This window comes from Megascapheus bottae, chromosome 5 (genome assembly GCF_031878675.1).
Source record: "Megascapheus bottae isolate mThoBot1 chromosome 5, mThoBot2.hap1, whole genome shotgun sequence".
NCBI classification, from domain to species: Eukaryota; Metazoa; Chordata; class Mammalia; order Rodentia; family Geomyidae; genus Megascapheus; species Megascapheus bottae.
The window spans coordinates 25,689,877-25,711,315 of NC_143513.1; the positions used below are offsets into that span (position 1 = coordinate 25,689,877).

The following is a 21,439-nucleotide window of genomic DNA, read 5'->3' on the forward strand; positions in this document are numbered from 1 at the left end:
TCCCCAATAGCAAACAGGAGGCAGTAGGCACAAGCAGGCACACACACACACACATACACACACGCACACATGCACACACACACACACACACACAACTTCCAATTTGCAAGAACTTCTTCCAATAAGAATAATTATTCTAAGTGGCTACTACTAAATTTAGTTTTATTTTCTGTTTGTTGTTGTTGTTGTTGTTGTTGTTGTTTTTTGTTTTTGCCAGTCCTGGGCTTGAGCTCAGGGCCTGAGCACTGTCCTTGGACTTTCCTCAAGGCTAGAGCTCTACCACTTGAGCCTCAGCACCATTTCCAGCTTTTTTCTATGTATGTGGTACTGAGGAATCGAACCCGGGTCTTCGTACATGCTAGGCAAGCACGCTACCACTAGGCCAAACTCCCAGCCCTTTAGTTTTATTTTCTAATTGATACTGGTGCAAGAAAATATTTTAGTTCAAAACCTGGTAATTTTCTAGAGTTCTGTACCACTGGGGGAAGAAAATGAAAACAGGCAGCACTTTAAAGCTTAAAATCAGATTAAAGTGATAGAGATCTTAAAAAGCAAAAGTATACTGGTGATTACTGTTTCCCTTAAAACATACTTTAAGAAATGCAGAGGAAACCACAGTATTTAAAATGAAAAAAAAAGTGAGAAAACAGCACCAAATATATTATTTTAAAAAAATTAAATATTATTTACAAAAGTATATTTCACAAGCAACAGTTTTTATATATCATCTTGAAAATATTATAAAGGGGCCACTCTTTTGAACATACTGATCACCAGTGAGATTTCCTCTCTCCTACCCCTGTGATTCACTATCGGAGGTGGGCAGAATCCAGGCAGGCCTGGCTGAGAACTTGTGGCATGAAGTTTGGCTGTCTTTGATTCATGTCAATCAACCTATCTATTAGCAGCCTGAGAGTGCTAACTTGGGGGCCTGGGTGGACTCCAGGTTGTCCATGACGCTGACTTAGAGTGACACAGGGGAGATGGAGCTTGAGAGTAGGCCAGCTGAACTTGAGTTCAAAACCAAGGCAGTTGCTGACTGAGGTATAGAACTTCATGCCTTTCCCTTTCTCCCTTTTCCTTTTACCCCCCAAAGCAGTCCATGTTTAACCAACACCATCCAATTCCCTGAACATTTGAGGGGTGAATGGATGAAGTCATTGTTTATGCTCTGAGTCAATAGTTTGGTGAGGAAGTGAGAATAAACTGAGATCGTGAGTTGATGTGTCTCATTGCTCCAGTACTCACTGGCATGTTTAATTGATGATTTTTTAGATTATAAAAGTACCATTTTCCTCTTTTTAGGAGGGATTTTATTATTTTTGTGTATTATTATTTTAATATTTTACTATCAGGATATTTTACTATGAGATGCTGTCAAAACAATAATAAGAAAATAAATAAAAAGAAATATTCTTAAAAGTGAAACATTTAAAATTCTCATGCATACTTTCTGTCATTTAGTTGATTAGGAGGATGCCTCTCAGTCAGTCCAATATAATTGTCAGTTGTTTAAAACCATCGTGTGATCTGCAGGGTGCTTTTCTGCCCTTAATTTTGTGAAACTATACCTCCCCCCAAATCTATGGTGCCCCCAAAGCAAAGTAAAAGTCAATATGCTTAAGTGATAAGTGGACATTATTAGATTTGTTGAAATGTGTTTAGCCCAAGCTGTATGGCTTGAAAGAAATGAATGAAGCAGTGTAGTAATGAACTTTATGCATTCTGAGCACTCATAGTTCTCAATGATGATTTCCTTGGAAACATTTCTGCAGATACTAAGGGTCTACTGTATGAATTTGACCGGATTTTGGCTTCAGCTAGAATGATGAGTTTTCAAATTTAGTATCTTAGCAATGGAACACATACTTTCAATGACCAGAAAGATTCAGAATGGAAATAAAAACTTCATTACTTACAGATCTCTATTGGGTGTTTAGTATCTCAGCAGGGTTCCTGTGGGGAATTTTAATTGGTGGGGTTAAAGGAAGTGAAACCAGAGCTTTTATATCCCAGGCTTAAACTCCAGGGTCTTCATATGTCAAATTTGTAATTTCTCCTACTCCAGTAAAGGAACAGCAAATGGTGAAAGGCAGAGAAAGGAATGCGACAGATAGCAGGGGCAGATGTGTAAAAAGATTGTTAGCCTTTCCTCTCATGAGCTATAGGTTTAAGTAGACACAGACATGGGTCAAAGGAAGGAAGGTATGCATAATTATTGCTCGACGATCATTATTTCAGTCCTTTTTTTTTTTTCCGCCAGTCCTGGGCTTGGGCTCAGGGCCTGAGCACTGTCCTTGGACTTTCTCAAGGCTTAGCACTCTACCACTTGAGCCTCAGCACCACTTCCAGCTTTTTTCAATGTATGTGGTACCGAAGAATTGAACCCGGGTCTTTGTGCATGCTAGGCAAGCACTCTACCACTAGGCCAAACTCCCCTCCTCTATTTCAGTCCTTGTATTTTTTTCTATTGAGTTAAGCTACTCAAGACATAATGGGAAGAAAGGCCACAGACAGGGATTAGTGGGAGATTCTAGTATCCACATTCAATGAATGGGCATTTTTCTATAATAGCCTTACTTGACTTTAACATAATCCTAAATTCTCATCATTTATGAATATATGAGGTTGCCCCAAAAGGTTACCTGAGAGTTATGACAGACATCTGTGTTTGTGTGTGTGTGTGTGTGTGTGTGTGTGTGTTTATGAATACAGAGCTGCACAGAAAGCTGAGTTGAGTTAAAGAGGTGGACATCTTTCTAAGATGTGATCTTAGCTACTACAATTCAGTGCTGATTTCTCCATTAAAGAAGTCATAATTTTTTCTGAATTGTGAACTTAAGGTGCATTAGATAGTTGTCAGGAAAGGAACGGGTCCTACCATGCCACTCTGTTAAGGCATAGCCTTAGGGAATTATAGAACATTCAGTATTTTGCAATTAGTATTTCCTCTTCTTGGAGATTAAGAAATGATAGCAAGGTTTACTCTCTGAGTGTAAACAAATATTTTAAAAAGTTTCCAGGATGTTGAAAGCGATGAGAGTGGGTTTTTTTTCTGAAGTACATCATGAAATAGGGTGAGAAAAAGCTGGGGAATACTGTGTTGTATAGTAGGACTTTGTTTCTCCTTTGTAACTCCACTTATTACTTGTTTCCACAAATACTACAACTTCCACACATATGCTGGTTTCAAAACAACTGCTCAATTTATAATTGGTTGGAACCCACTTGACTCTTCAGTCTGGCTGTCATTTTGCATACATGACTATGAAAATTCCAATAGGTTTCTTTGGGGGAAAACTTTTTGTTGGAAAACTGTAATTCTTTGGGCTGCAAAAGTCAGTATTGTCTAAAGAAGTGAGCTCACAATCAAATGACTCAAAGGTACCAGCTACTTATTATATTTCTTACTAGCTTTTTAGATTGAGAATGAATTTTTTCCATTAAAATACAGACATTTTGAAACATTGATAGTGATGATTTGGTGAGTATTTTATGATACTTTTTATCTGAAGTTAATTACATTTTTTTCTGTTTTCTCCACCTTTTTTTCTGATTCAATAGGCATGCAACTTGGTTCGCTATGCTCAGCAAATGTTCAATTCAATTTATTTTGAGGAATAATGATTCACATTCAGTTATTAATTTGAAAGTAATCATTTTTTCTGTTCATCTTCCACAATTTTAATTTTCAGGTCAAATTTCATTAGCTTACCAACAGAGAAAGAAAAAAATAAATGGCTTCGGTTCTCTTTTCCCCTAAGACTATAATTATAAAGCAACATTCACATTTGTTCTGGGGGAAAATTCATCTATTTTTAGCTGTAAATTATATGCTTGAGACAAATATAAAATTAGCAGTCTGGAGTTGACTGCTTACTGGCAGGCATGAAGAAACTTTACTGTGGGTCCCACTTTCAGGTGCAGTTGAAACGAATTGACACATGCATTCATTCCTTAGAATAGACTTATGCACTAATTTTATAAGACCCATTAAATTACCTTTCTTTTGTAGGTGTGGTATAATCAGAAGGATTTTCACTCCTTACCTTCCTACTTAAATCATCTAAACAACCTTATTCTGTGGCGACATTTACCCCCTGCTGTGGACTGGAGACGATATGGTAATATTTGATTTTTTTATGTATTGTAATTGATTACTTCCAAAGAGCAATATATTTTAAAGTAAAAGAAACAGAAAAGTTTCTATAGGAAAGAAAGGTAATGGGAACATTTCTATTAGCAGCCAACCATGTATAAAGATTTACAAAGTCAAAGACGCTGTCTTCACTTGTGTGTCACTAAATATGTAGCTTCCTTGAAATCCTAACCTCATTTTAAGAAGAGAACTCTATTACTCTGTTAATGAGAATGCGAAATTTTTCAATCACTCAGGAAAGCAGTATAGAGGTTCCTTTGACCTAGCAGTCCCACTCCTGCAAATTTATCTAATAGAGTACAAACAAGGCCACATAAAAGACACCTCTAGCACAGTCATGTTCCCTGCAGCATTATTTACCCTAATTAAGACAGAGAATCGGCCCAGATATCCCTGAATGAATGAATGAAACAAGAAAATATGATATATACATACAATAGAATTCTACTCATCCATCAGAAAGAATATTGTACCATTCACAAGGCAACAGAAAGACTTGGAAACAAGTGAAGTTAGCCAGACCCAGAGAAACACAGGTTGCATGGTTTCCTTCATTTATGGTAGCTGCATGCCTATAATAAATCTACCAGTAAACAAACTAGGTAGTAAGCAAGGACTGACAAATGAATTAACTGAAGTATAATAGACTCTATAGAGAGCACAAATAGTATAAGGATTTAAAAAGATGAGGCTAAATCCCAATAAAATAAGCACCAGGAAATGAGTACTTGTAAAAGGGTAGGAGTCGGTCCAAGGGGAGAAAAATAGAAGAATGCAGAGGGAAAGGCAAGAATGCAAGAATTCATTGTTTATACCACAGAACTGAGAAATAAAAAGGCAGTTGTGGGATGAAAGGAGATGAAGATGTTGAAGTGACATTGATCAAGATGCACTGTACACAAAAACTGCTTTGTTAAATGGCAAAATATTCAATACATAGCCTAAAATTAAGATTAGAAAAGAATGGTGTGTGTTGGGAGGGGCGGGTGAGAATGTTGAAAGGGATGACATTGATCTGTTTTCATAAACTGCTTTGGTGAATGAACTCCTTTTTCCAGGGACTTAAAGATAATATGTTTTTTAAAAGGATAGAATAAAAGGTGATTTGGCGTTGTTGTCTCATACTTGTAATCCTCAGCTCTCAGGAGGCTGAAGTCTGAGGATCTTGATTTGAAGCCAGACTGAAAGTCTTTGAAACTCTTCCAGTTATACCTTCTCAAGTAGTAGAGCATCAGCCTTGAGCAAAAAAGTGAAAGGACAGAGCCAAGGGCCTGAGTTCAAGTCCATTACCAGCAAGAAAAAGAAAAATGAAAAAAAAAAAAAAAAGAAAGAGGGGCAGGGAGTTTGGCCTAGTGATTGAATGCTTGCCTAGCATGCACAAAGACTGGTGTTTGATTCCTTGGTACCACATACATAGAAAAAAGCTGGAAGTGGTCCTGTGGTTCAAATGGTAGAGCACTAGCCTTGAGCAAAATCCAAGGACAGCGCTCAGGCCATGAATTTAAGCCTCATGACTGGCAAAAAAGAAAAGAAAAGGAAAGAAAGAAAGAAGGAAAGAAAAGAAAAAGAAAAAGGATAATTTCAGAGTTATTTTCTTTCTAAAATTATTCTATGGCTTTAATATCTTACAAAAGCAAGTCTAGTGTAGTTATTGGTATTAGGAATTGAATTTAGGGCCTCATGGTTATTGAGCAAGCAATCTCTAACATAAAAGTCATGCCTCTAGCCCATAAATTGACTCTATTTTTAAGGGAGGCGGTGGTTATGGGGATCAAACTCAAGGCCTGAGTGATGTCCCCAAGGCTCTATATAATCAAGGCTAGTGCTCAATCACTTGAATCACAGCACCATTTCCAGTTTTTGAGTGGTTAATTGGAGATAAGTGTTTCATGGATTTTCTGCTCAGGCTGGCTTTGAACTGTGATCCCCAGATCTCAGCCACCTGAATAGCTAAGATTACAGATGTGAGCCATAGGTTCCTGGCTCATAAATTGACTTTTAAAAAGATATTATTGATAGTATTTTGCAATCAAGAATATTGGCCACTTTAGTACTCTTACTATTGAGCAGGTGACCATTGCAATTTGATTTATGCTAAGCCTTCAACTTATCCCTTACTTCTGTTGATCACTATTGATTACTTATGCTTTCTTATTTTGGTGAATTACATTGGTTCTTTTCTGAAGTGGAGAATTAATTTTTGGTTTAAGGGAGTGTTCATACCACATTAAAACAGACCCTTGGCATCCAAGATTTTCAACCAGTTTTTCATTTATAGGGGGTCTTTGCAGATAAGCATAAAGAGTATGTAGGACTTTCCTTCACTGTTCAGACCCATCTTTCCCATCTTGGGTCCTGCCACTCAGGGCTATTAGCTCTCTGAATCTTCTGACAAAGTAAGCCTGGCCATGTTTCAAAGTTCCCCAGGTACAGAATTCATGCCCATGGAAAATTACTCGTGAAGACTCATAAACGAGTCATTTTATAGACAGCAGCTACAGTACTTTCAATTTGAATCTGAACAGAAAATAAGGAAGAAACAATAGAAAATTAGTGTTGAAGAGCAAGAGTTCTAAGTGGGCATTTTGTTAACTCATTTTCTTTTAAAATAAGAAGGAAAAAGCCTAGGTAGTATAAAGCATAGCAAACTATGTCCATCATAATTTATTTCCAAACTGTATTTATTGAAACATTAACACATAAATAGTCGTTGTCACATGCTTTCAATTTCCTCCAAACTTACTTCAGTTTTCACATTAGTTTTCCTTTCTCTACTCTGATTTGTGTGTGTGTGTGTGTGTGTGTGTGTGTGTGTGAGAGAGAGAGAGAGAGAGAGAGAGAGAGAGAGAGAGAGAGAGAGAGAGAGAGAGAGAGAGAGAGAGAGAGAGAGGAGAGAGAGAGAGAGAGAGAGAGAGAGAGAGAGAGAGAGAGAGAGAGAGAGAGAGTCAGACAGACAGGCAGAGAGATAGAGACACAGAGGGAGACAGAGAGAGACAGACAAAGAGACATAGACAGAGACAGAGAGGACAGAGATTGAGAGGAGAGAGAGATGATAGGGATTAAACTCAGAGCTTCTGTAAAAGCTGATTTGTACCCTTCATGTATTATCAGGTTTTTTGTTTTTGATGCTGGTTCTGGGGTTTGAACTAAGGGCTTAGGCACTGACCTTGAGCTTCTTTTGCTTAAGCCCCAGCTGCACTTCTGGCATTTTTGATAATTTTATTGGAGAAAATAGTCACATGGACTTTACTGCCAAGTTGGCTTTAAACTACAAACATTAGACATCTGTTTTCTGAGTATCTGATTATAGGTGTGATCTACCAACTATCACATTTTTAATAAAAATAAAATTATTTCTGTATTACTATAGTAATTTTGCTAACAGTGAGTAGCATAAATCATTGAAATATGTAGTCTTAGACAATTAAAAACAAATTTTATGTCATGTAAACTAGAGACAAAATAGTAATATTTAAGTTTCTGAAATATACAATGTGTTCATTAGATAAAATAACCAAGGTTTTATTTAATTTCTGTCTGTTTTTGTAAGATTAGTAATATTTCCCTGCTTTATTAATTAGAAAGTTGGTATTAAAATATTAACTAACAGCTCCACCTCTTAGTAAATTTCACTCAGGAGAGAGACTATGATTGGTGTCTTAGGTTTACTCGTAACAAGTCTGTACTTTTCCATCAAACTAAGAGGTCATGTCTCAGGGACATGCTTTATGGATAAAGAGCCATTAACACTGAACCTTGAACATTCAGCGGATGGCTGAGGTCAGAAAGTCATTCAGGGGCTTAGCATTATAAGAAAAAGGATAGCATGTATTCATACAGTCAAATATCTCTGTCAATCTCTCTGAAAAGACTGAACTCATACTGGCTTCATAGAATGAGATGGTAAAGAATTTTCATTTTCAGTTTCGTTGAAGTGCTTGAGGAGTATTGGTGTGAGCTCTGCTTTGGAGACCTTATAGAATTCAGTTGTAATCCATCTGGCCCTGGGCTTTTCTTAGGTGGAAGATCTCTTATTGCCATTTCTATTTCAGTGATTGAAATAGGCCTGTTTAGTTGGGATATTTCTTCTTGGTTCAATGTGGGTATGTTAATATTGGCTAGGAATTCATCTATTTCTTCTCGATTCTCGAATTTGTTGGCATAAAGGTTTGAGAAGTATTCCCTCATGATACTCTGGATCTTGGTAATTTCTGTCGTGATATTACCATTTTCGTCTGTGATTTTGTTTATTTCGGTACACTCCCTTCTCTTTTTGGTAAGATTTGCAAAGGGTTTGTCAATTTTGTTAATTCTTTCAAAGAACCAACTCCTTGTTTTGTTGATTCTTTCTATAGTTTTTTTTGGATTCCAAATCACTTAATTCTTCTTTGATTTTTAATAATTTGCTTCCTTGTACTGGGATTAGGGTTTGTTTGTTGCTCTTTTTCCAGGAGCTTAAGGTGACACATTAACAAACTCATTCTATGAAGCCAGTATAACACTCATCCCCAAACTAGACAGAGATTCATCAAAGAAAGAGAACTATAGACATATTTCTTTGATGAACATCGACGCAAAACTTCTCAACAAAATTCTGGCCAACCGTCTACAACAACTTATCAAAAAAATTATACACTATGATCAAACAGGATTCATCACAGGGAGGCAAAGCTGGTTCAATATATGCAAATCAATTATTATAATTCAACACATCAACAGGAGCAAGGACAAAAATCACATGATTGTCTCAATAGATGCGGAAAAGGCATTTGACAAAATCCAACACCCCTTTATGTTAAAAGCTCTGGAGAAACTAGGAATCCATGGAACATTCCTCAATATAATAAAGGCTGTGTATGACACACCCACAGCTAGTATTATACTTAATGGCAAAAATCTAAAGCTATTCCCTCTAAAACCAGGAATGAGACAAGGATGCCCACTCTCTCCACAACTCTTTAACATAGTACTAGAATTCCTAGCCAGTGCAATAAGGCAAGAAGCAAGCATAATAAAGGGGATCCACGTAGGGAAAGAGGAAGTAAAACTATCCATCTTTGCAGATGACATGATTCTGTATTTAAAGAATCCTATAGACTCTACTCCCAAGCTCCTTGAGATGATTCAAAACTTTGGAAGGGTAGCAGGCTATCAAATTAACCCTCAAAAATCAACTGCCTTCCTCTACGCCAACAGTGAGAGGAATGAGGCAACAATCAGGAAAGCAACTCCTTTTGCAATAGCCTCAAAGAAAATAAAGTACCTAGGAATTATCTTAACTAAGAATATAAAGGACCTTTTTGATGAAAACTTTAAAACCCTGAAAAAGGAAATTAAAGCAGAACTAAGTAAATGGAAAAACCTCCCATGCTCCTGGATTGGAAGAATCAACGTGAAAATGACAATCTTGCCAAGGGTTATCTACAAATTCAACACAATACCCATCAATATCCCAATGTCATTCTTTAAAGAAATAGAAGAGGCAATCCAAAATTTCATATGGAATAATAAAAGACCCCGTATAGCAAAAACACTTCTTAGCAGAAAGAACAGTGCAAGAGGAATTTCAATACCAAACTGTAGACTCTATTACAGAGCTATAATAATCAAAACAGCTTGGTACTGGCACAAGAACAGTCCTGAAGACCAATGGAATGGAAGTGAAGACCCATATATTAAACCACAGACCTATGGCCACTTAGTCTTTGACAAAGGAGCCAAAAAAATAGAATGGAAGAAAGATAGCCTCTTCAACAAGTGGTGCTGGCAGAACTGGTTTAAGCACATGTAGAAAACTAAAGTTGGATCCTTCTTTGTCACCCTGTACTAGAATTAACTCCAAATGGATCAAAGACCTGGAGGTAAAAGCTAACACTCTGAAAACTTTACAAGAAGGAATAGGAGATAGACTAGACCTCCTTGGCACAGGTAGAAACTTTCTTAATAAGGACCAAGAATCACAACAAATCAGAGAAAGGCTGGATAAGTGGGATTGCATTAAACTGCAGAGCTTTTGTATGGCAAAGGACATAGCTAGTAAATTAATTAGGAAGCCTACAGAGTGGGAGAAGATTGTCACCATCCCTACAGTGAACAAAGGCCTCATATCTAAAATATATCAACAGCTCAAAAAATTGAATCACTCCAAAACTAATCTCCAAAGTAACAACCATCCCATTAAAAAATGGGCCAAAGACTTAAAGAGAGTCTTCTCTGAATAAGAAACACAAATGGCCTACATGTCTGGTCATAAAAGAAATGCAAATCAAAACAACGCTAAGATTCTACCTCACTCCAGTTAGAATGGCCAGGATCAGGAAAACTAATAACAACAGATGCTGGAGGGGATGTGGCCAGGAGGGATCACTAATACACTGTTGGTGGGAGTACAATCTCATTCAACCACTATGGAAAGCAGTATGGCAGTGCCTCAAAAAGCTAAATATAGAACTCCCCTATGACCCAGCAATTCCACTACTTGGCATTTACCCAACCATCCAGAAACTAGGGCATACTAAATCCACTACCACAACAATGTTCATTGTAGCATTATTCACCATAGCAAAGATATGGAACCAACCCAGATGTCCCTCAGTTGATGAGTGGATCAACAAGATGTGGTATTTGTACACAATGGAACTCTATGCTGCTGTCAGAAAAAACGACATCTTCCCATTTGTAAGGAAATGGAAAGACTTAGAAAAAAATCATATTAAGTGAAGTAAGCCAGACTCAAAGGAACTTAGGCTCAATGGTTTCCCTCATTTGTCATAATCAGTAGAAACCTTGGGCTCTCCTAGCAGAGATCTGCAATAGAGCAAAATCTTGATACATAAGGCCATATAGTATGAAGCTAATTAAAAGGATCTCCAGGATATTGAAACAAAAGCCATATAATGAATGATTGTTGTCCTTATGTACTATGTTATCTCTCTTCTCTTTTGGTGTCCCTTGGTTATATCATATTGTTACAGTATCTCACTTTGTTATCTGGTATATTGGATATATTTGTATTTGGTATTTGAAATTGGATAGGGAAGGGGGGAAAACCAAGATGGGTGGGGGTGGGTAATGGGGACCAAGACATGTGAAATGGTATCTATGTATGTGAATTAATGCACCTTCTATCTGGCAAATATCACGTAACACTTTTATTTATTACAATAAAAATATTATAAAAAAGACTGAAGTCAAAATGTGCTTGGCATTGATTGGTGATGTACAGACTATAGACTTTGGTAGCTGGTCAGTAGCTAGTCTTTCTTAATATTTGGGGCTATTGACAGAATCAAAATTGTAGGTTAGAATGAATGATCTGGTAAACAAGGATTAAAAGGGAAACTATTTACAATCTAGATCCTGTTGGAAAAACATCCAGAATTTAGAGGCTAAGGTAAATATGGAGAAAACAAATGCTAAAAATGGAATTGAATGAGAGAGAAAGGTTGGGGCAGAGAGTATAGGGAAAGGAAGGATTTCAAATTTAAATTAATGGATTTGAGCTTTGTATATTGAATGTCTGACTATTTAGGACTGATGGCATTGTAAGAGATGTAAGGAGCAGTGGTAACTTCAAGGGAGCAGCAAAGTGGGTTTGATTTATACATATACATGAAAATGTGCAGGAGGATCCTGAGCAGAGGTGCTGCCATGCTCAGGTTAGGAAAATCTTGGCACAGGTGAGAACAGAATTTTAAGCAGAAGGGCAGGAAACATAGCAATATATTTCAGAGTCACTTAGGGATTTTGTTGGCAAACTCCAGTAGAGTTGTAGAAGCATAAATCAGAATAGAAGGAATGAAACAGAGAAGATCAGGCGCATTCAGGGTGGTATGGCTGTAGTTAAGGCTGTATAGGATTATACTAAATGAAAGTACCTCCAGGATATAGAAACAAAAGCCATACCATGAGTGATTGTTGTCCTTAATGTACTATGTTATCTCTCATCTCTTTTGCTGCCCCTTGGTTATCTCATATTGTTACAGTATCTTACCTTGTTATCTAATATATTGTATATATGTTTATTTAGTTATTTGAAATAGGATAGGAAAGGGGAGAAAAGATGAGGGGCAGGAGTGGGGGAAGGGGAAATAGAGACCAAAACATGTGAAAGGGTATCAATGTTTGATGTCAAGTTTGATGTCAGTCTGTGCTATAGAGACCTTGTCTCAAAAATAAAAAGGAAATAAAGAAAAAAGGAAAGAAGAAAGAAAGAGGGAAATAAAACCATTAATGTTATTTTATTTGTTTTTGTCAGAATTTCAATTCTAATTTGAATTGTTCATACAGACCCAACAAAAAAGGGAGGTTTGTATAATAAATTGGGAACATAGATGACACAATACCACAGGAGGGTGTGTTATGATTTTTCATCAGACTGTTGATTAAGAACTCCCACTAGCATGGCTCTGAACACAAAAATATTTGAAGACATCCCTTGATATTTGTTTGTTCTTGTGGGAAAGGATAGTGATAGAACTATTATAAGCTTACCATTGTAATGACACCAATGCTTGTCCTAATGAGAACATTCACAGAACTGGCTAAACTCACACATGGCTTGGATCTCAGAGACCCAGATTCAGGGGAATTTGGGAAATTGCAACTGAATGCTTATAGACAACACATATTTCTCATCATAGTGGTCATGCAGTGGTATCTGAGGAGGTATGACATTTATGTCTTAGAGATGAAGGAGCTCTGTGAGCCCTGATGCTAGCTATTTGATTAGAGGCTGATTTATTAAAAACCAGACAAATTTCTTCTTTCTTCATTCTATAAGCTTAAAACTTACCAGAATCCCTAATTACAAATATGGAACTTGATATAAGCTTGAAAATACTATAGCCCATTCCAGTGGAATCAGTTTCTATGTATCCAAGCCTGGGCCTGGCCTAGTCTAAATAAATATACTTGGAAAAAGAGGTTATTTCCTCTTGCATGAATATGAGTGTAATTTAGTTGTTCTATTTTGGCTGTAGAATGTAAGACCTCTTTGGGGGATGCAGGGAAAGAGAGTTGGAGGTCTAGAGCCAGAGTTTAGACAGGATTTGGGGAAATGCAAAGGACCAAGAAGAACTCAATATTTGTGTACATCAGAGTTTCCCCCTCCTTGTTCTCTTTCTCCATATAACAAAATAATTCAACAATAAAGCGCATATATAGGGGGTAAAGCCATAAAAAGAAAAAAAAACTAACATTGCAGCACTATTCACCATAGCAAAGATATGGAACCAACCTAGATGTCCCTCAGTTGATGAGTGGATCAACAAGTTGTGGTATTTGTACACAATGGAATTCTATGCTGCTGTCAGAAAGAATGACATCGCCCCATTTGTTCGGAAATGGAAAGGCTTAGAAAAAATCATATTAAGTGAAGTAAGCCAGACTCAAAGGAACTTAGGCTCAATGGTTTCCCTCATTTGTCATAATCAGTAGAAACCTTGGGCTCTACTAGCAGAGATTTGCAATAGAGCAAAATCTTGATACATAAGGACATATAATGTGAAGCTAATTGAAAGGACCTCCAGGATAGTGAAACAAAAGCCATATAATGAATGATTGTTGTCCTTAATGTACTATGTTGTCTCTCATCTCCTTTGCTGTCCCTTGGTTATCTCATATGGGTATAGTATCTCACTTTGTTATCTGATATATTGAATTTATTTGTATTTGGATATTTGAAATTTGATAGGGAAGGGGGGAAAACCAAGATGGGTGGGGGGTGTGGGGGGGGGAGGGAAACGGGTACCAAGACATGTGAAAGGGTATCAATGTATGTGAATTAATGCACCTTCTATCTGGCAAATATCATGTAACCCTTTTACTAATTACAATTAAAAAAAAGATAATTTAAAAAAAAATAAAAAAAAGAAAAACAGTGATCACCTGTAAATCTAAATGATTCTGACTAAATTATAACTGAATTTTATCCTGTGCATATTTTAAATTTATAATCTCTTTACAACTGGCTTATAGTATTTGATTTTATTGTTTTCGCAGGGCCTTATGCCCTGCTCTACCACTTGAGCTGTGCTTCCAATCTAGCATTTTGCATTTTGGAGATAAAGTCTTGATTTGCTTTGAAATATAATCTTCCAGATCTCAGCCTCATGAGCAGCTAAAATTCCAGGCATATGCCTGTGGTTTCTGGGTTAATAATTAAATATTGAGGAAAAATCAGAACATTTTTCCTGGAGTGTTTAAAAGAAAAAGCCAGTGTGTTGCATTTTATTAAGAAGAGTTCATATATTTTTCTCAAGATTATCTATTTATGTTTTTACTCTTTCATACTCCTCATAGTGAATTAATTAAAAGAACATGAAATTCCTCACACATACTATGTTAAGACTAGTTTTTTCTTTTAGTGTGGACATTAACATGTAGATATTTCAGACGTCTGTGTGTTAGTACTTCCAGAGGTATACATTTTATGAATAATGAACTGGGAAGTGACTACTTGAATTGATGGCAATATGTTAAGTATCTTGCCATCAGAATGGCTATGAAACAAAAGCCCAGATGTGCGTTTTACTTAAGAAATACACAGTCTAGAAATCGTAACAGATGTTGCCATAATGAGAATGATAAATGAGAAATCTAATTTGATACATTTTAGACATTGCTGTGGGCCAATTCTTAGAAAGAAAAGCCAGAATATAAATGATAAGAATAATCAAACAAGAAAAAATGATTCAAATGTACTCAAAATGTACATTTGCAAATGCCATCCCTGCAAATCCTTGAAGTATTGCTGGAGAGAGATGAGTAAGCTCATTCTGCTCAATGTTGGTACTGAAATGGAAGCCCTTTCTTTAATATTTTTGATCCTTTTTCCAACATCATCAGTCCCAAGATTCTCTCACAATGCCGTTGTTACCTAAATAGAGTACTGAGTGCACATGACACAATGAAAATAATAACCCAATTATGGAGATTGTTCATTGCTACAATGTGGTTTTCACTGCAAGGACATCAAAGACCATAAATGAGTCTCCTGGTTTCACAGAAAAGAGATTAAATGAAGATCCAGAAATTGGGGTAGCACCTCTCACTTCCTTCCAATTATACTTGACCTCAGATTCATACAAGAACACCACCCTGATCCCCAATTCCTTCCCTCTTCTCCTCAATCCTTCAGGCCTTCATTTGCATTTTTCCCCAGAGCATTTATATTTGATAGGATTCCTACTATGTGAGTTATTCCAGAAACGTTCCTCTCACTCCTTGAATATTTGCAAATACTTTTTATTAAAGAATTTATTAACATTGATTTTACATCATATTTAAAATGACATATTTAACAAACAAGTATTCAAGAAGGGAATCTCTATATACAATCACTGGCACTTAGATTTTAGAACATAATTGAAATTAGGCTGAAGGTTTGTATGTCATAGATACATATTAATCTATGTATTAAAACATTATATCTATAGAGTCACAAATTTCTATATCTATGTAGTTGTGTTTATATTTCCAATACCATGTCCATAGCATTGGGTACGTGAATAATGAGTCCTTGCTCTTGTACTGTTTGAATCTAATAGTCACATATTAAGGATACCATGTACCTTTTGTTCCTTTGGTCTTGACTTGTCTCACTCAGCATGATTTGTTCTAGATTCATCCACTTCCCTGCTAATGCCATTATTTTATCTTGTCTGTTGGCTATGTAGAATTCCATTGTGTGTGTGTGTGTGTGTGTGTGTGTGTGTGTGTGTGTGTGTGTGTATACATTTTTTGTATCCATTCATCTGCAGTAGGGAATAAGGAGTCTTGTTATAGTACAAAATAAGATTCATGATGAGAAGATGTGAAGATGTACGAAAGTACTCTGAAGGTGAGATTTCTTTTATGTAGGCTGCTGGGCTTAAGCTCTGCAGACCCAAGATGGTCCAAAACCAAATCATCTTCCTTAAGTCTTTTTGTTTTGTCTTCATTGATTACTCTTTTAATTTTGAGAAAATGCATATGTGTGTGTGTGTGTGTGCGCACACACACACACATATATACATCATCATCCATCCATCTTCATCAATTATTTAAATAGCTCCAAGTCTCTTCACTTTTTTCCATATGTAAATACATTCCTGGCACCAATTAGAAAAATGTTAGCTTGATTATAAGTATGTGTGTTCCTATAGAAGTGTGTATGTGTGTTCCTAAGAAATAAGCAGGATATGAAAACATCTGATGTAGCAGTAGGCCAGATTGCAATGCAAAAATGAAAAGCCAACACAGTGTTCCTAAAGCAAGGTAACACATGTGTTTTGTTATGTGTCCTTTGTCCTCTTCAGTCAGCCTTCCCTGAATGCTCAGCAAGCTGCCTGTGCATTCCAAATGCAGGGAGGGATGTGAACCACTCCATTCTTCCCTTCCCCAAAAAGCTGCCTGCCTAACATCCCTGCCTATCACTGCCTGCTCTACAGAATCATTGAGTGCTACTCTACTCCAGCTTTGTTATGGTCTTGTGAGAGGGCTGGACTCCTGCAGGCTATGAGCTCATCCAGGATTGCCTGCTTCCTGGCTCCCACTTTTAGAATGGTATCCTTGAGTTAGAATGGTTGCCTTGTGTTAAAAAGTTATAGGATAATGTCTGACCCTGAATTCAAGTCTTAACACAAGCAGATAGATAGATAAATAGATAGACAGACAGATAGATAAATATATGACATAAAACATAAAATATTTATAAGGTGTTATATGATGTTTCAATACATGTATACATTGCAGCACATTTAGCTCACACTAAACATCTCTATCTTCCCAGTTGCTTACCATTTCTTTGCTGTGAACCATTCAGAATCCTGTCTTCCAGGTTTGTGAATCATGAAGAGTATTACAGGTTACTGGAGGTTTTCCCCTGGCCCCGAGTGCAGAGTACAAGAGTCATGTTCCTGGGCCATTAGAATTTTCTGTAGGACATGAATCAAGTCATACCATGTGAAATATATGAGGATACTCAAGCAAAGTTAAATTACAAACTGTATCCAGCTGAATCATTTCTAAATGAGGGTTCCTGGAAAGAGAGACAGCCACAGTAATCTGGGGAGTTATGACAGCTTTATATTTCTAAGATTCAGATGGTGGATACCCTGTGGACACTTAATCTCTGTGTGCAAAAGACAGAAATACATGGTGGGTGGCTGTTTTGACAGGATCACTCCTAAAGCTTTTTTGTTTTCTTTCTGTTGGGTGTGGGGTTTGAATTCAGGGCCTGGTCCATGACCCTGCCCTCTTATTGCTCAAGGCTAGTGCTCTACCACTTTTGAGCCACAGTGCCACTTTCAGTTTTCTGGGGGTTAATTGGAGATGAACACACTTTCCTACCTGGGCTGGCTTCAAACTGTGATCTTCAGATATCATCCTACGAAGTAGCTAGGGTGTGAGCCACACTGGTGCCTGGCTATTAAACCTTACCACAAGGAATATTATCTGTTCTCTTCTGCCATGTAGTGCTCCATGACTCTTATCTTATGCATGCTGTTGGAACACATTGTGATTCTTAGACATCTCAATGCTGTTGAATATTGCTGCGGGATATTGATTTCCTTAGAGAGGTGCAGGCATGAACTTTGCTCCTGCAGAGCAGGCTCTGGGTTCCATGAGACCTGCTTCGTCCATCTGCTGGCCTTCCTGCTTCTGGAGTACAAGGATGTACCTAAGGTAGACTGTACCTAGGCTGCAACATTCCCAAGCCTTCCCATTTTCTGTAAAACCTACAGTTCCAGAAAGCGGTGAGGTGCCTTACACAGTAATGAGAGCATGCTATATTAATTTCCTTAATACAGAGTTCTAACAAGTAAACCACCAGATGACTGAATGGCAAAGTGTATTATGTTAACATCTGGAATAGGGTCTAGCACATCTGGGGATTACTAACCACAGGGCCTGTCAGTCAACAACCAGGAAGAGGGAACAACAGAAGGGCTTTCACACCATAATTGAAATTTGAGAAATGATACAAACCAGAGAATGTGCTACAATGAAAGGGGATACATTTGTAACAGAAGAATGAGGGCAACACCAAAGCTACTCAGGGCACTGTCTTAAGTCTCTGCAGTGACTCTAGTGTTCTGGGTTAAGAAAAGATATTCATGCAATCTAGCCAAATAAAGATTCAATGTAACTTTTATTATTTAACTCTCTACAGGAAAATTTGAAGCCTTCAACTGCAACAGTGAGCAGGGCAGAGGTATTTAACCTCCGCCTTGTCTTCCTCCTACTGTGGGGATAAAGTGTTAGGGACATCACAAGTGTATGCTGAGCAGAAGCGTATGACAAGGTGGCAGCAAAATGGGTTGTGGCAAGGGCAATCACAGTTTTGAAGCTCAGCATGTCACAGCTGTCACAATCTGGCAGGCTTTTTGAGTACCTGTGATTCAGGTGCGTCTTCTCAAATGGGCTTGGAAACTCTGAGGTGACAGGTTTTTTCTGTAAGAGTTAATGCACACATAGCATGCAACACATCTGTGGAAGATTCAGTCCCAGATCCTCCACAGGTACCCAAGGCCACAGGTGTCTAAGTGAAATGGACAATGATATAACATTTGTGTATCATCTCGGCACAACCTTCTGTATTCTCTAATATATAGATAAATAGTTATTATATTATAATGTTTCTGGAATCCTAATGAAGGGAAATGTATGCACATATACAGTATGGATGCAATTTTTCCCATGTACTTGGGTTCATGGTAGTGGGAACTGCAGATGGGGAATTCATGGATTAAGAAGGCTGCTGCATACTTTGTGGGGATACCAGTCCCTTCTCAGGACTGAGTCTGAAAGTGCTGCTTCCTTCCTTTTGCCCATCTGTAATTCTTCCAGTGAACTCAATCTCCCCTGGGTACCTGGTCAGAACACTTCTGATCTGCACCTATCAAACTTCAAGTAGACACACACTATTCCTAACTACAGTCCTGTGCTTATTTATCTCCTACCTGAAACCTTGTCTTCTTTAACCAACCTCTCCCAATATTGACCACTTCACTCCCTGAGCATTATTCTTTTCTTCTTTTTTCAAGATTCTCTAATTTATTTTTTACTATTATTTTAAAGGTGATATACATAGGGATTATAGTTACATGAGTCAGATAATGAGTGCATTTCTTTTTGAGCAGTATCATCTCTTCCCTTATTTTCTCCCAGTTTTTCCTTCCCTCCCCCAAGTTGTATAGTTCATTTTCAACATAGAGTCTGCTGCATCTGTTCAGCCTTTGTCCCACCATTTTTGTGTTCTCACTTACCCTCCCCCAAACAGATAAACTTACATGCAACACAAAAAAGGGACAGAAAATAAAAGAAAACAAAAATCCTCTTGTTTCTATTTCTTGGATTTCATTTAGATAAACATCATTTGATATGATCATATGTACATAGCTATTGAGCCTTTGTGATCCTCTCCTAAGAACATCCTCCTGTGGCTGAGAATCATTCTTTTCTCTCTAATTTTATGACTTTTAGCATTACAATTCCACAACTAAGTTAGGTCATGTGGATATTTTTTATCCAGTTTCTAAACCACACTGTAGCTTTCTCAAGGTTAGCTCTCTGCCACTTGAGCCACAGCACTACTTCCTACTTTTCTCTGTAGGTGGTATTGAGGAATTGAGCCCAGTTCAATTGGTCTTGCTCCCAGCCCTGTTTTATCCATCTTTTTCATTTTTTGGTTGGTCGGTTGGTCATGGGGCTTGAACTCTTGGTTTGGGCCTTATCCCTGGGCTCTTCAGCTCAAGGCAATTGCCTTACCTCTTGAACTACAATGCTACTTTCAGTTTTCTAGTGACTAATTGGAGATATAAGTCTTATGGGACTCTTCAAAGCCCAGGCTGGCTTTGAACCATGATCCTGAAATCTAAGACTCCTGAGTAGCTAGAATCATAAGTGTGAACCACTGGGCCCAATTTCCATATTCTTACAAAGACAAAGTTTCCTTTTTTAAGGTTGAACAATATCCCAATATATTTGTGTGCATGTACATGTACATATATATTTTGTCTATATGCATGTGTACATGTATACCTACATAATCCTTATCTATATACTTATATTTATACCTATACATCTACCTGTATATCATATTTTCTCTATCCAGTCATACAAGTGATTTAGTCTTTATATATATATATATTTATATATATTATGTATATATTTATATACATAATAGATACATACTGTATACCACAGATACATAATATTTGTATACATAAGTATGTGTGTATACGTCATAAATATATCTAAATATATACATATATTATCTATCTATATGCATATGTATAGCATATATTCCTTTGAGAAATGGCTTATCTCCTTAGAATATAATTCCATCATTCCATTGGTGGGATTGACAGATCATATACTATGTCCATTTAAAATGAAGTACTTCTGTACTCTTGTTCATAATGGCTTTATAATGAGTGTGTTACTTTATGTTCTTACTAACAGTATATAAGAGAGGATGAGTGTAATAATGAGCTCATGGTTGATAATCATTTCACAATGTGTTTGTGCCTTGATCCTTAATGATGGACTGGCATGCTGATGAACTACTTGCAGGGTAAAAATCTTTTAAGAGGGAAAGGCATGGGACAGTGCTTCCCTGCCCAGCAGCACAACTTTGCAATGTAGTGTTCTATGGAAAATTGATCGCATGGCTGTCTGGGAGCAGCAGCTCAATACACTGTGCAGCATCCTGGGAGTACAGTAATATGTATTAGTAGGCTTGGAAAAGATTGAAATTCAAATAGGAGGTTTGATGTCTATAGAGTGTGTGTTGATTTTGCACTATCATAAGCTTGAAAATCATAAGTCTAAAACCATTGTAAGTCAGGGGCAGTCTTTGCACATATTTAATTCATCAGCTATATCCCACCAAAGCATGTCAGTGCAATAATAATTTCAAGAAAAGGAAATTTAATTCATCAAATTGACATGCAATGCAAATAAGAAGTCCTTGGGGATTGGACAAAGAAGCATAAGGAAGAGGTGAAATATGCCTGTAGTTGTGAGTTAAGGAAAATGGTAGAAATTCACTTTTCTGAATCAGACCAGTGAAATGAGAGAGTAATGCAGAGTTTAAGACTTGATTTTGAAGAACATCTGTGTCTAGATAATGATGATGAATGTTCTGTTTAATTTCTCCTTCCTTTTAGGAGTTATCTAGGCTACTGAAGGTGGCGAGGGAGATGAGCAGTGGCGGGCTGAGAGGCAGTGTGTTAGTGCAGTTTAGCAGGAGGTTGACATACAAAACACAGTGTGGCTACAATGGAAATGACA

At 37.2% G+C, this 21,439-nt stretch overlaps 1 protein-coding gene across 1 annotated transcript in view; it reads left to right on the forward strand.

Annotated features, from left to right (window-relative positions):
* The window catches only part of Abca13 (ATP binding cassette subfamily A member 13), a 355,049-nt gene that overhangs the window by 230,107 nt on the left and 103,503 nt on the right, over window positions 1-21,439 (forward strand). The window contains exon 48 of the mRNA XM_090332320.1: window positions 4,016-4,124. Within this exon, the coding sequence (XP_090188446.1) occupies window positions 4,016-4,124 (109 nt within the window). The remainder of the gene's footprint in view (window positions 1-4,015; window positions 4,125-21,439) is intronic.